This window comes from Pteropus vampyrus, unplaced genomic scaffold (assembly GCF_000151845.1).
Source record: "Pteropus vampyrus isolate Shadow unplaced genomic scaffold, Pvam_2.0 Scaffold8, whole genome shotgun sequence".
Taxonomy (NCBI): domain Eukaryota; kingdom Metazoa; phylum Chordata; class Mammalia; order Chiroptera; family Pteropodidae; genus Pteropus; species Pteropus vampyrus.
Window position 1 is genome coordinate 4,720,000 of NW_011888789.1, and position 15,715 is coordinate 4,735,714.

Genomic DNA, 15,715 nt, shown 5'->3' on the forward strand with positions numbered 1-15,715 from the left:
CACCTGAGCAACCGCCTTTGTATTAAAGCAAACCTGGAATCTACCCCAAAAGCCCACAATGAAGTAGGAGAAATAGGCTTGGGAGACAGTGACATGTGTGAAAAATCAGGCATTCTAATTGTCACCAGATGCCTGCTCACCAATTTTAAAGAACTCCAAGGTACTTGGTAAGGGAGCAATGACTTCTGTTCCTCGTGCTGTTCACCAGGAGGGACAGCAGGACCCAGCACTTTGCCTTATGGCACCCAGTTCTAAGAGCAAGCCCATCCGCACTATTCTTTGGAAAATTCTGACCACCACATGGTTTCAACTTTTCCATTGGCAGAGATATGTTTGGATTCATGGCCCCCAGTAGCTCCACCGACCTTCTCAGGAGTCTTATAGTGAGGCCCTCCTGGCCAAGGGGCCTTTCTTCCCTGTGCCAATGCCCCAGCACCTCAGAGTGAGACTTTTCTGCTCCCGTTCCTTCCCTAGAGGCTGTGGCTTCTGCACCAAGCAGCCACACTTTTCCTTTCCTTATCTTCTCAACTGTCTTTTAAAAAGAGAGAGAGAAAAAAAATAAAAACACCAGGAAGAACAGAGGCTCTGGTCCTGGTCCTGGCGGGCCAGCTTTTTCAGCCTGTGAATACAGACACCCAGCCCCGCCACCTGCCCCACCGGGACAATAGTTACAAGGTGGTGGCAAGAATTTCTGCAAAGAGCCCTTGAAAAAAAGATCAGGAAAAGAGAACTTGCAAACCTGTCATAAATTCATAAGCTTTGGTTTAGGAGTATAGCAGATCACTGAAAAAAAGGATCTGACTTAAGACACCAGAGCCAATATATTCAGGAGCTGAATCTCCAGTCTGAAAACACTGGCAGAGTTTTAAACAGATCTCATCAATTTTCTTCTTGGGGACTCATTTCCAAAACAGAGCTGCCACCATCCACCTCCCATAGCTCAAACGTGACTTAACTAAAAATGTATAATCGTTATTCATTAACTGATAAAATTGAAACAAACAAACAAAAGCAAGAATAACTAAACTCTGGTAATATAATTGCTTAACCATTTGTATTTTTATTGACCTTAAAAAAAAAATTTTTTTTCTGCCCAGTTACGACAATTAAATGGGAAACCGCAATTACAATTCACAAACTGTGGCATGAAAAATAACACATACCTCATCAGGAACGACACCAACCCTTTTCCATTTTTATTCATTCAAAAGAGTCCACCACTCAAGTATCAAATCTGAGCAATGTCATTTCTTTCTTTCTTGGAAGGGGGAAAAACGTTTATTCTGGCAGCACTTTTACAATTCCAGGAAGTGGTTTTGATACCACAAGTTGCAGGAATAGAAACGATAACAAACTTGGAAGGCTTTTTTTTTTTTCTTGCGAGGCCAGGGACTAATGGCTGGAAGACTCCCCTTGTGCTCAGTGAATTGCCTGTCAGCCTCGGCTGGCTGAGTCTTCCCAGGTGTCAAAAGAAGAATTTCACTGCATAGACAGTGAAAATTCCTGTAGAGCAGAGTGTTTTCTGTATCTCCGACCCTTCCTCCACCCTGAAGCAAGTTCTCAAGCTTTACTGGAGCTGCTTTTGGTCACATGACCCTCTGTCACCACGACTTTTTTGCTTAAACACATGTGACACCAAGACTTCTTCTTACATTGCTTCTCTAGGGTTCAGATGACAGCACAAAACATCACTTGTCAAAAAATAGCAGATATTAAGAACGTGGGCGTTTATGTTCATAATAACAACACACACTTTTCAGGGTATGCCACCCAAAGTAGCATTTTTTTTTTTTCATTTAATATGGTCCCCTGGAGAGTTAGCTCAAAGTCACACGCTTAAAAATCTTTTCAAAAGAGTGGTCAAAATCGGTTACTTTGACAGTTTAGGAACTGTCTCATGCCAATTAAAAAATTTTATGCCCAACGATTTAATGGTCCACGAAGCAATTAAATGTTAGCAATCAGTTTACACTTATACACACACGCATCCACGCACATGCACACACACGAGAACTGTGACAAAAGGATTAACCAGATTAATTTTGTGACTGTGTTCTAAGAGAAAAAAATCCCAAATTTGAGGTGTTATGTTCAAGTAAGTATTTAAAAATGCAGAAATAGTCTGATCCCACTTGATTTTATGATCATAAGAAATCATACTTGTTTAACTGGAAGTTCTGGGGTTAGTGAAGTTAACTCCTAGGGCATAAAATATTCCACAAAAATAGATCAATGATTTTTTTGCAATGCAGTGCTTGCTTGTTTGTTATTTCTTTTAAAAATCTTTTGCGACGTTGTATACTGTGGCATTGCAAGAGCCAATACTTTATAAAAGAAGTAAAAGAATAATACCAACTGACTCACTTTTCCTGTCTTACACATTTTCAATCAACACCACAGAGGAGGCAGATGTAAACAGAGTCCTTTACATCCCGCAAAGACTAGAATGTGTTACTATTGCAGCAGATGCTGTTTGGCCCCAATCAGGAGTAGAAGAGAAAGCAATTTGTTTGGTTTGCTTTTTAAATTTTGCTTCATGGAGATTTTAAAAGAAGAGTTTTACTAGTTCTTGGCAATCAGAGGCTCTGTATTTATAAATAACCAATGTGGGATTATGCTTCTCCAATTAGGCCATTTACTATCTGATGTCTGACAGCCAGATGTGGAGAGCTTTCAAAGTGCTCTGCTAAATTTCATAGACTCTGTTCTAGGAAAAAAAAAAAAAAGTACTCATTACCAGAGTTCTTTGTGTGTTTCCAACTGACTCCTGATTATCTTAAGCTACTGAAAGACTCAGGTTTTCCATGGACTGGTTGACCCCTCTGTCCCTTTCCGCTGAAGAATCCCAACACCAGACTTCCATCAGAGCATTACCCACTGACAGCCCACCATCAGCATGAAAGCCTGCAGCAAAGAATGCTGCCCAGCACTAGTGACATGTGGGTACAGAAAATGAATAATCCCACTACCCCGCTCAACGCTTATAGGGACCTGTGATTGAGAGGAGAGGGAGCATTGCCTGACGTGCACCTTGAACATTCCTGCAGGTTGCTGGCAGCCTCTCTGTGAACCAAAACTTAAGCCATGGGCAGATTGGTGTCTTATTATTATTATTTTTTTAATCTGAGAAGAATTAAAGTATAAAGAATGAACAAAAAAGTCATATGCTAAAAATAAGAAATCAGCCCCATCTTGGCACAGTTCTCATGCAGAATATTGCACCCAGTGTTAACTAACGCTAGAAGCTTCAAACTGTATAAATTTAAATGTTTTTGCATATTATAAAAATAAAGATAAACATATACATATTTTACACTAGTTACGGAACAGCAATGAATGGTCAGTCGATCCTTCTTTCACATTTAACAGAACTGAAATCTGAGTGCTCTAAATACTGCCACCTGTACTGGAACTATGGCTTATATGTGCACAGAAAACAAAATCCCTGAGAAGCCGTTCGACTTTTTTTTTCTTTTCTTCAAGTAGCGCTCTCCTTGGAGGATCACAGTTCTGAGGTTCAGGTTGTAAAACATTTGCTCCATATTCTCTCCCATCCGTCCCCCGCCCCTCCCACCTCATGTGCAGGCCAGGCGTGCCCCTCCTCAGAAAGCACCCTGAACACCTATGCACTCGAGTTCACGGAACACACTGGGAGTGTGGAGGGTTTACCAGGTGCGAAAGATGGTCCAGGTGAGTCCTTATGCTCTCTTTTCTCCACGGAAATTCCACAGCCATAAAAGTCACTGGTTTCTGTGCTTTTCACCAACGTTCTTCCTATATGGGTAGATATGAAGAAAGCACAGGAATGACAAAAGGCAATGACGTTCTCAATTATAAGATTAGGAAGCAATACATTTGCATTGATTTTCACTTCTATTTCTAGAACTCCTTATAAAAATGTAAATGTCAGACAACTAATGTTCCTACAAAGGAAAGACTCTTTACTAGAAGATTGATCAAACATTTCTGTTTGTGATGTTAAATTCAGACATAACGAGGGGACTACATCAGTTAGGTGTAAGCACTTACTCCACTGTGATCTCACAGCTTAACTGGATTCCCGATTAAGAACCTCAAACTCTACACACGACACTGCTTCCTTTCAGGAAACACACAGACACACATAGAAACGCACTAAATAACTCTCGAGGAGTAGGAATATACACGAAAAAGTGAGAACGGCTGTCTTCCATCTGGACTAAAAGGCATGATTTTACTTAAAGAGTTGTAAGCAAGGCTGTCAAACTAAAATCTGGAGTTGGATGAATAGGAAGTGAAGAAATGGCTGCATCTTCAGTTAAACAAAGTGGCATTCAATTCAGACAAAATGGTTAAAGGAAAAAATGTCAAATGTCCCCAAACCTTATTTCAGCTTTTTTATAATGACATGCGATGTAATGTTTTAAAAAGTGTTTTAGCAGCATTTAATAAAACATACAAAGACACAAAGGATTTATGATCTACTTCCTTCACGTTCAGCCCTGTCTCTGCTAATGCTACCTGATTTTACGGGAACTGACAATTTAGTTTCTACCTAAGACATCTCTCTAGACCACTCAAGAATTGGTCGAGTATAATACTAATAACAACATCATCAAAAATATTCACCTTCCATTTACTAAAAACTTAAACTTACTACACACTGGGAATAGCACCATTCACTGCAGTGCATTATTTCATGAATCTTCAACTCATCACAGTCCCACCAGGTAAGCTCCATCTTACCTTGCATCTTACTAAGAAGGAAAGCAAGGTTCCAAGAGGTAAAATAACTTCCCTGAGGATACAGAGCCAGGTCTTTAGAAGGGGGTTATTTGACTCTAAAGCATGCTGTACAGGTTGGAATATTTGGGAGCATGGGGTACTTTCCTGTTTCTATGGCACTCAAGAATGAAGACTCTTTGAAGGCCGATTAATATAGTAAACTTGCCAGTAGAGGAAGTTTTGAAGACTGCCTCAAATTCAAGTAATACTATAATATATCAAACTAAAGAGGATGGCAGTGTGAAAACACATGTCTCAGCCAAACAGTTAACGCTGGTGGTGTGAGATGTGGGTTCATATGGGAGAAGTGCTATGTACGTTTTTTAACCGAATCTAAGGAACCTCCGGAAATGCAGACAGCTGTGGCTGGCTGTCTGCTCCCCTAAGCCACATGTAAGACTGAGAAACACAAGAATACCTAATCAAGGGCTTCTTCATTGTTGAAGGGAATATTCCAGTGTTGAAGGAAGTAAAAGGAAAACCAATTTGAACATAGTTCCACAGTGATACCACTTTTTGTTTGTGCTCTTACGGAAAAAAAATATCCATCAAATTGCCAGCCTTTTCCACCTCTCACTGATTCCCCATCTCATAAACTTGCCCTTATCCATCAATCAAGATCCACCTCGAGTGCCTAGAACTTTTCCCAATTCTGGCTGGTATAGTTCTTTCTTCTTTGTGCCTACAGGTCTTTGTTGATACTCCTATCACAGCAGGTATCATATTTTAGTTGTAAATTAGACACTCACAAGATTGTCTGATTATATTTTTGATTCCCATTCTCTCCCAAAAGACTATTAGATTCTTGAGGGCAATGTCTGTCTGTCTTAAGTTATTTCCACATCCTCAACATCTGGCACAATGTCTAGTCAAGGGCAAATACTCAACAAGATCTGCTGAATGAATGACGAATAAGATGTGATGAAAAAGTCTCAGGTGAAAAACAGATAAGCTACTATGAGTTCGCTACTATAATGGAGGTGTATAAGAAGTATTGAGGAGATGTGAAGAGTGACTGATTATAGTTGGAAAGGCTGGGCATGGCTTCTCAGCTTCTCAAGGGAAGTCGCATATGACTTTGGCCTTAGGGACGATGGGTCTTCATCTGGTAGGAGAGAAGGGGTGGCAGCCAGCTAAGGACTGAGAGTCAGCCAGGGACATAGTATAGCTGATGCCTCTCACAGTAGGGGAGTGTCACACATGTCAGCAGGGTGGCTAGGGTCTGATTGTGAGTCATGCCCAGGATTTTGAACTTGGGACTATACTCAATAGGAAGCCATTCAGGCTTTTAAATAGAGAGAGAAGTAACAGGGCCTGACATTGAAAGATAATATTGGTTTGAAAGACAAAAAGACTAAAGAATAGAGGCAAGCTGAAACTCAATCACAGGAATCTTGGCAAAGACAGGTAGGCCTAGGTGAAAACACAGGCAGAAGAGAAAGTTATATGGCCAAATTCGCTCATGTCAAGACAACTGATAAAATAGGATAACAGCTCTCAGTGGAGGACTGCATATGGAGAAGAGGGCAGTGTTGAAGCTGACAGATCCTCGCTTCACAGATGGCTGCAATGTGCAGGCTGATGAAGAGCTTTGGGGGAGGAAGACTCCCCCAGTAATTCGTACTATTAAGCCCACAGGACATTCAAGGGGGTTGCCATGCAGGTTGCTGGAAACAGAGGCCTGGAGCTGAAGTGAGAGGTCAGATGAGCAATCCTTTCAGGTTATTGAACATGCATTCCTGGGATGAAGCAACATTATTTAGGTATTTAGAAATTTAGGCTAAAACTAAGGTCATATGACGTTGTATTAACTAGATCTTTTATTTTCTGTTTTCTGAAGCTCTGACATCTGAGGCCCTGCTGACCCTAGAGGGACTGCCCCTCCCAGCATTAGCTAGTTTCTAGAGATAATAACTGGAAAGTGAATGTGCTTCTCAAATATAAACCAACTGATCCAAAGCCCACACCCCACCCGCCTTCCTTATCGGCTCTCACACTCTGAGCCACTATTCACCTGCCCTAAGCAAACACGCCTAAGGCATGGTACCAGATAACTAGGGACAGTCTCTATGCCTGAAGGCCGGCTGACACTATTCAAAATGGCCCATCCTAAGCCTGTTCACCCTGCCTTGTTTCTACCCTCACGCAGAAGCCATAATGCAGGCTCCTGCCCACAGTCCGACCCTTTCTCTCTCTGCCTCATGACGGGTATTTCCCCGTGTAGCCCCCAATAGCATGGCACGCCCCTCCTCTAAGGAAATGTGAGTCATGAACTATCCTTTCAATGGCAATTGTTTCTTGATTTTTGGCCTTACTATACCTCCAATGTTCTATTAATACACTATATTTTAAAACAAATGGGCAAATAAGAACTTGCTGTGAAAACAGCACTGCGCCTGGGAGCCATGACACGGATTTCAGGCCCAACTGTGTATCAGTCGCTGTGGTTGTGGGAACATGGTTCGGTCTCAGACTCCCTGCTCCTGGCCCTATGGGACTTACAGGGTTGTTGGGAGAAGCACGTGAGCCAGGGGGCTTCTCTCTGAGTTCATCTAGGCACAGTAGGCATTTGTGACTATAATATGAAAGGAACGGTGCCACTCATCTCTTTATCTCATGAAGACAGCCAGGGTTGGGGCAACAATGTTTATTGAGTAACTGCAGGTGGCCTTATTAATAGATCTTCATATGTTCTGCCGTGATCCCTTCATAGTGGTGGAGGGGAAGATAAGCCAACATACCTGTCCAGCATTCACATATACCTTCCTTGGGCAGGTACCTCAATGAAGCTAAACACTGCTAGTAAGTCAGGGGATGAATTTTACTCAAGTATATTTATTTGTACTTTGAAGTTTCGTTTTTATTACTACCTTTAATTCCTAGTGAAATAACAGCAACTGAATTTATTGAGCACTATTTACTCAGTGTAAAGAATAATGCCAAATGCTTCCCTGCACTTGTCTCTTAATGCTCACAACAACAACACGAGATCGGAGCTTCTGTAACCTCAATCTGACAGACGTCTACCTCACAGCACTAACGAATCCGAAAGATTCAAACTCAGGAAGTTAATTCCAGAGCCCATCAAACTGCCTTGAGAAAATAAACACAAACACTGCTTTTTAAAAGCTATGTGCTGTGCTAATCAACTTGAGTTTTCACTGATGTTATATTCTTGCATAATAGTTGAGTAAATTTTTTTAGATGACCTCTTTTTTTCCAACAAGGATCTGATTACAAATCTGTACAATGCTGTAGTAAATTAGGTGAAAGAATAAAGCCATTTCCTTATTCTTAATTCCCAAATGCACCTTGATTCCGGATAAGTAAAAGATTTGTAACCTTAAAATGTCCTGCTCTATTGAATTCTTCACCCCAAACACCTCCCTTTCCCCCTAAACTTTCCAAGTCCTTAGGAAGCCCTTATCTGTTTAAGAAACCCTCTCTGCTTCCCAGAGACTTACCCTTAAAAATTGGTGCTCCTAAAGTCACAGATTGGGCACAGTAAAAATGATGACATAAGGGAAAGAAGCACTATCTTTTCCATTTAATTTTCCAAGAAAGTATGGAGATACCTAAGCAGAGAGGGAACAAATTCCAGTATCAATGTGGCTGATGGAAGACTAAATAATCAAAGAAACACTATTCCTCCTCACCTGTAGAAGTTGCAAGGCAATGAGCTGCTTCACTCTTTGCAAAGAATAAAACAAATCAACGCAAATCATTGTGATACACCCCACAGGCAAACTGCATAGGTCTAGCTTTCCCACTCTCCATGCTTTAAAAGTCTATGGTCAGTGAAAAATCCTCCATTGTGATAAAGCCAAATCCATCTCACTCCATTGCTTTTTAAAAAAATTATCAAGTCCATATTAACTAATCTGAGTGCAGTTAAACATAATTTGCCTGTTTATTTAGTGAGATAAAGGCCAGAGTCTTCATCCCACTTTTTATTAAAGGCTATTTCAATTGGTCTTAAATATCCTTGTGTCAAAACAATGTAACTGCCAAAATTCCTATGCAAAGTAATCACTATATTTTTGAGAATACTTATAATAGTACGTAACTGAAATTTTACTGGGATCTTCCTTGAATGGGAACACTACAGTATATACACAATAACCCAAGCTTAAAAGGTAGTTTTGAAACACAGTGTCTCAGCCTTGCCTTTTAGTAGTAGTAGCACTTTCTGGAAAAGGAGAAAGCATAGCCCAACAATGTTCAAAACAGCCCATTTTTTTCTAATTCTCTAACACATGACCTGTCACAATCAGAATTAAGTTCCTTTTTTTCAGTCCCACCGCTCCGCCTATGATGGAATGCAGACAACATGGTACCACCACGAGGGAAATGGCAACTATTAGGAAGTAAAAATGATATATTCCCACTTCCTGTATGTTCAGTCCATTAAAAAACCACTTGGAAGAACATGGGTTGCCTTCCAGTATGCCTTAAGGTAAAACATTTTCATATTCTCTCTTTTAAATGAAAAATCAGTAGATAAATTGGGTTATCTGGCAGTTTATCAGAATATACACTTTAATTGGCAGAAGTAGGTTTGATCTAAACCTCTTTAGAAAAGAGAAAGAAAAACATTATATCGGCACCCAAAAATGAAATGCAAATCCAAAGAAGTTCTCGCTTCCCTTCTGAATTGGAATTTTAAGGGTTGCAACCTGCAGAGCAACAGGATGGAGACAGGACTTCACAAATTTTAAAAAAATTAATAAAATTTAAAAATTATCCTACTTTCTGCTTACTTTTCCCATTGAAAGTATATTTTTGTCCTTTCAGACTCCTAATGTCTAAGAGTCAGCATCCCTTTAGGGGCCGGTTAGGCTGCCATTCAGGAGTTCTGAAGGATAAATATATGAGGTGATGGATGTGTGAATTAACTAGGTGGTGTAAATTCTTTCACAAGGTATACATATATCAAATAACTATGATGTACACTTTAAACATCTTACAATTTTATTTGTCAATTACACCTCAACAAAACTAAAAAAAAAAAAAAAAGGACCGGTGGTTAACGGGGAGAAAGGGATAAATAGAGGGTACACAGAGGATTTTCAGGGAAATGAAAACATAGTATAGTAATATGTATATGTCATTATCCATTTGTCCAAACCCACAGAATGTACAACACCAAAAGTAAGACCTAATGTAAACTACGGACTTTGGCGATTATGATGTGTCAGCATAGGTTCATCAACTGTGACAAATGTACTCCTCTGGTGGGGATGTTGGTGGCGGGGATGTTGGTAGTGGGGGAGGCTGTGCGTGTGTAGGGGCAAAGGGTGTATGGAATCTTTCTGTATCTTCTGCTAGATTTTGTTGTGAACCTAAACTGCTCTAAAAAACAAAGTCTGTGTTTTTAAAAATTGCTACCTATACTAAGAAAAAAGAAGTTCTGAAGGAGGCTGATCTTCCTCCAAGCAGTTCCACTTCCCCTCTATCGTCCAGTAAACAAGGGATTAGCAGTGGGCGGCGCAAGTCAATCCACTGCCTCTGACTGAACTGGGTTAGGGTAACATGTTCATAAGAATTTCTTTAAAACTCATGAATCTGTTTAATACCAACACACCAGGCAGCAAAACTATTCCTGAAAGTGACGCTAAAAATGTTGACTGCAGGGAACTAGGTGTTGTACTAGACACAAATGACTGCAAATGGCAGGAAGTTTTTTTTGGAATGATGAAAATGTTCTAAAATTAGATTGTATTGATGGTTGCACAACCCTGTAAATATATTAATAATCACTGAATGGGGAAGTTTTATGGTATGAAAGTATACCTCAATAAACGCTCTTAAAATGCATCAAATAGAATCATATCCTTAGAAAGGTCAGAATTTTTCACAGCAACCCAGTAGAATCTGCTGCTAGATGAACTTTCGTCTAATCTCAAATGTAAATATCATTGAAAATCGGCCCAAGATAGCCAAAGCATAGAAATGACTCACATCTGACAGAATCTGATCAAATCAAAAGGGTTAAGAAGCCACTCAGCCCCTAGGTTTCTTCTCCCTAGAGGGTGAGGTGCAGGAAAGGCGTTTCATTCAGGACATGTAACCTCTTCCTAATGGAATGCTGGTAGAGACCTCAGCCACCAACCACTGAGACAAGTGATGAGAGTAAATCATATTTTAAAAAAAATGACTACCTACTCTTTATTCTCTGTGTCTCCCCACGGGGGAATAAAACACCTAGAAAAATTTTAAAATGAGAAATAGAAAAGCTTAGAATTCATAAGGAACATCCAATCAAATAACATCATCAATGGTTTTTCTTTATAAAGTACTCTGATCACCATTATTGTATCTATGGTCAAAATCAGGTAGTTAAGTGACAAGTCTCTGATTTGACTGATAAAGGAAAGGAGAAAACTGGATAAAGACCTTGGAATGTCTTTTTAAAAATCACCATAAGCTATAAATCAATAACCTACGAATAGGGTGATTATCCTGGTATGCCTGGGACATACCTGGTTGATGCCTATTGTCCTGGCATAATAATTACGAATAGCCCTCCTGTCACTCTCAATCCTTTCCTGACCTGAACAATAAACCATATGTTCAGCTATAAATGTGAAATGAGGGTGGAACGGATTGTGTTGATCCATACAGCATGGGTTAGTTTTGCCCCAGTGAGGCCAGTTGGTTACTGACCATAGCCAAAGATAAGGTCCACTGGCCAGGGAGCCTACCCCTGGAACTATGAAAGAGCAGAAAGATCAGAAAGTCCAGCGCACATACGTAAAATCATCTAGGTGATTCTTATTTTGTAAAGACTGGTACCCAGCCCCACCCTATGGGAATCTTGATACACGTGCTTGATTAAGAAAGCCCAATCTTGACCATCCACCTGCATCTTATAGGATGACAGAGAAGTAAAAGATCACTCTACAGTGACCTGCTTAAGTTAACTTGGCTAGAACTGCAAAGCCAGTGCAGTAGCTCCAGTCTCCCAAATTTCTAGTGCCTGCTGGGACCCCAAGTCTCACTCTCAGGCTGAGATCTAAGCTGCGTTGATGCAATGACCACCTCCTAAGACACGTTCTTCATCAGTCCCCTAAATCTCCTGTTCTAATACACGGTCATCCACTTCTAAATTAGACCTCCCACTGGGCCTGGCCTGGATGTTTGTTTTCATAGATATTCCTTCATTTAAAATAGAGACTTAACACTCCAAACCTGCTATCCCTTGCATGAGACTTTTTTTCCACCCATTTCAAAACAAAACTATTCACATACCTAGGTCAAAAGCAGTTCAATCCCTAAAGGTATTCTCTCTAGCATCTAGATGTCTGAGGCTGCGTGGCTCTGATTACTAAGACTTTGAAGACTTATTCATTTAGGTATAATAAACTGTGTGTGAGAGAGAGAGAGGGGCTGATAGCATTTTTTTCAGGTTGGAGTATCTTTCCGTGGCAGTACAACAAGAAGCCCATGGGAAAACACTGATAAAGCTGGCTCTGTGCCACTGTGGTTTCTTGTGCAAATGGATATTATAGCCCTATCTCTATCTTGCCTATTAAGTGCCACGTGGCTATGGCAAAACAATAGGTTAACATCTCTCCTGGCTCAGGAAAATCTACACTAATGCAAAGTACATGGAACAACTGTTTCCCTCTGTTCTACACCCTGCTGTTTTTATAATATCTCCTTATCCTCATCCTACAAGTATTTGAAAGAAAGAGACTAATGTACACAATTCAAAGGACGGTAAAATTTCTGTTGTTTGATATGTTCAGGACAGAGGATGTTCTGGTTAATATGAAGTTACTTTGTAATTCTACTTTAATATTTAAGAAGCACTTCAAGATTTTACAATTTCTTGGGGCCATACTAGTGAGGAATTATAGTATATTCATAGTTAGCTAAAAGAACATTTTGAATATAACAGCGTTGGATAAGAGTTTCCCCTGGGTGTTCAGTGATATTTCCCAGCAAAGAGGGATTAGAGATGTTCTGTCTAATGAATCACCTGGCTTGGAGAAAAGGGAAAGCAGTCTTCTACTGCAGCTGCTGAAAAATGAGAGTGCCCCTGAAACATCCCCCTCGCCCCACCACACCCCCACTGCTCTGCAGAAAGCACGCCCAAGGCTGGAAAGCCAGCACATCAGGGACGGAAGCTGAGCTCCTCTCACACAGCTCTCTCAAATGCAACCTCATAACTAGTTTCTCGAGAGGAGATGGCAGGTCGCCATTCTCAAATACAAGCTTCCCACCCTCCCTATAGGAAGCTTATATGCAAAAAAAAATTTTGTTGTTGTTGTCAGCTAGGAAGAAAAATGAAAGTTTCCTGCATGAACATTTTCCTGTGTAAGTCATGTTGCTGAAGCACCCAGAAACGAGATCTGCTCCAAGACCTGTGGCTGCGGCTTTTCAAGGTTTACAGTAAGAAGGTATTTCTTCTGTTTAAAAGTGTTTTCACTGTTTGATTCTTAATACTAAAAAAAAAAAAAAAAAAAAAATATATTGTTTTATCTGTAATATTAAGCTAACTTTGTACCCAAAAGTTAGTTCAGACTTGTACATTCTCTGTCTTTAAGTACATTTTGGGGAAGGTGGGAACAAACAGCAAAGCCCCTGATTATCAAGCACTGATAGAGAATCAGAGATCCAAAGAAAGGAGGGCCTAATTAATTCTGCAGTGACAGAATGACTTTCTATTTAAAAAAAAAAAAAAGAGTTCTTTTTGGTTGCATATATCTATCTTAAAATATACTAGAAACCAATGACATATACTTTTAATGAGTGAACTGTATGGTATGTAAATGATATCTCAATAAAGCTGTTAAAAATGCTCTTACTTTTTCTCAGTAAAAGTTTAAAAGAATCACAAACGAGAAAAAATGGTCTGCTACATAAGCCATGGTGTTAACGTCACCCAGATAACAGAGTCTGCCTTGGCTGCTTTTCAAGGTGTGTTGAGATGTACTTTAACTGGCTTTTTGTTATCACAACTGCTGAGGCAGGATCGGGAGTGAGAGACAGGAGCTGCCCCGTTCAGAACTCACTTGGAACAGGGGCTGATCACAGTCGGTGTAGGTGGGTAAACCAAGGCAACGTTCACTCGCTCACTGCCATTCTTGGGGCAAATGATCTCTGCCACTCCTTCTGGTCTGGGCTGACTCAGCAGCTCCCCTGCAGGAGAGAGAGAAAAATGCATTAATGGGACCACTTGAGGGAGCTAGCTTGGGGATAGGGAGATAGGGAGAAGGGAAGGTAAGAAGGGACCATTGACAATGAATTCCAAGAATAAAAGTGCAACCAAAACAGCAGCACTGGCTCTGCCCCCACTCTCATTGCCCAAATTCTCATCTGCATCACCATAGAGAACGTTTTAATGGTTGTGGCAGGAAGGCCATCATTCCAGACAAAGACAGCATCTACCATTATTCTCCTCGCCTTCCTTTTCACAGACTGACTCCGGATATCTTTATCTATATGTAGCAATAAAGTAAGCCAGAAGCCCCAGAGCCCAGTGAAGCAGGGGCTGCCAAGGAGGTGTTCATAATTAAAATTCAGGCAGCTGGAATGCGGGCAGGTGTAGCAGCCTCTCAACAAAGCCTTGCATAAATGACCTGGAAATTCAGCAAACTAAAGGTGTGTTATCAAGGTAAACAGCCCAGCTTCATACGGGAAAGAAGACTGCCTGGGTAGGTTTGTGTATGAGTTTGAAAAGACCAACACAATACTATCTTGTGAGTAATGGGGTCTAGTAAAAATGGATAATTAACTTAATGTACACCAAAAGGAAATCTGCATACTCTGCTTGCCCTGGATATAATTCCCCTCCAGCTAGATCGTTAAATCCCTAAGAGCAGTGATGACTTCTGTTCCTTAGTTTCCTCACCCTTGTTCAGTGGCACCCTGCCCATTCTCTGTGCCCATGGCCAGCACGGAGCTCTCATTCCAGAGTTCAATAAATAGCTTCTGGCTGATGATGGTATTCATTATTGCCTAAATTCTTCTTCTTAAATATAGTAAATAAACCAAATCAAAGACAAAACATATGCCAAATAGGGAAAGACACTACTGAAATTAAAAAGTCAACTCTAAGGAAGCCATCACTTATATTACAGATTTGGAATTCTAGAGACCCCAAAGTACATGCCAACATGGGATAATACAAATATCCTTTGCCTCAAAATACCCTTCCCTTCCGCAGAACTTATGTTGATAGAGTGAGTCCACGTGCCAGAACTAAACTATGAGCTTTAAATGTACATCACGTTTCATCTTTACAATATCCCTAATGAAGTATATCCTCACTTTACAAATGAGGAAACTAATGATCAGAAAGGTTATATGGCATACCCTGAGTCAAAAGCTAGCAAGTGACAGACCGAGATGTGACCTCGGAAACCCATTTCTGGAGCACTTCCCCTTGGCCACCACTCTCTAATAGCTCCTCAAAGTAAGAACTACTTCTTTACACCAGAATACATCTTTCTTAGAAGAAATTTCTAAAAACACTATTTTTAAATAATGAACTAAGCATATTTGTACTTTTATGAAAGGCATTTATTTCCTGGTTTGAACATTTTTACATGACCTTGCACAATAGGAACTGAATGTAGTTTGAGTTCCTTAATCAAACTACTGCAAACACCAAATTACTACAAAATTTAATTTAACATGATTAGCTTATGTCACAGATACCCGGGGATCAGAACTATACCCTGACACCAGTTAGGAAAAGAGCCCAAAATATAAAAAAGCAAGTTAAAAATGTTAATATCATATGTTGTCAAAGTAATAAAATGAACCAAAGTAATCATGTGTTAGAGCTAGACTGAAACTTGGAAGTCACCCAGTTCAAATACCGTTTTAAATGCCAGAAGCTCTCAGTTAAACAGATTTGCTCCAGGCCCCACAGAGAGCTATGCATCATTCAACCGACCAATCCACCATGAACCACGGGGCTAGCACTGCAATAAGAGGA

General features: G+C 40.3%; 1 protein-coding gene across 4 annotated transcripts in view; it reads right to left on the bottom strand.

The window, feature by feature from the left end:
- Window positions 1-1,035: 1,035 nt before the first annotated feature.
- MFHAS1 (malignant fibrous histiocytoma amplified sequence 1) overlaps window positions 1,036-15,715 on the bottom strand; it is a 66,320-nt gene continuing 51,640 nt past the window's right edge. The window contains exons 2-5 of one of the 4 annotated variants that reach the window (XM_023538257.1): window positions 13,785-13,911; window positions 10,930-10,968; window positions 8,229-8,339; window positions 3,639-3,774 (exon numbers count right to left, since the gene is read on the bottom strand). In XM_023538257.1, coding sequence (XP_023394025.1) covers window positions 8,312-8,339; window positions 10,930-10,968; window positions 13,785-13,911 — 194 coding nt within the window. In that variant the 3' untranslated portion in view covers window positions 3,639-3,774; window positions 8,229-8,311. Of the gene's footprint in view, window positions 3,775-8,228; window positions 8,340-10,929; window positions 10,969-13,784; window positions 13,912-15,715 lie in introns of all 4 variants that reach the window. The other 3 variants (XM_023538262.1, XM_011371694.2, XM_011371706.2) reach the window with 3 other exon arrangements.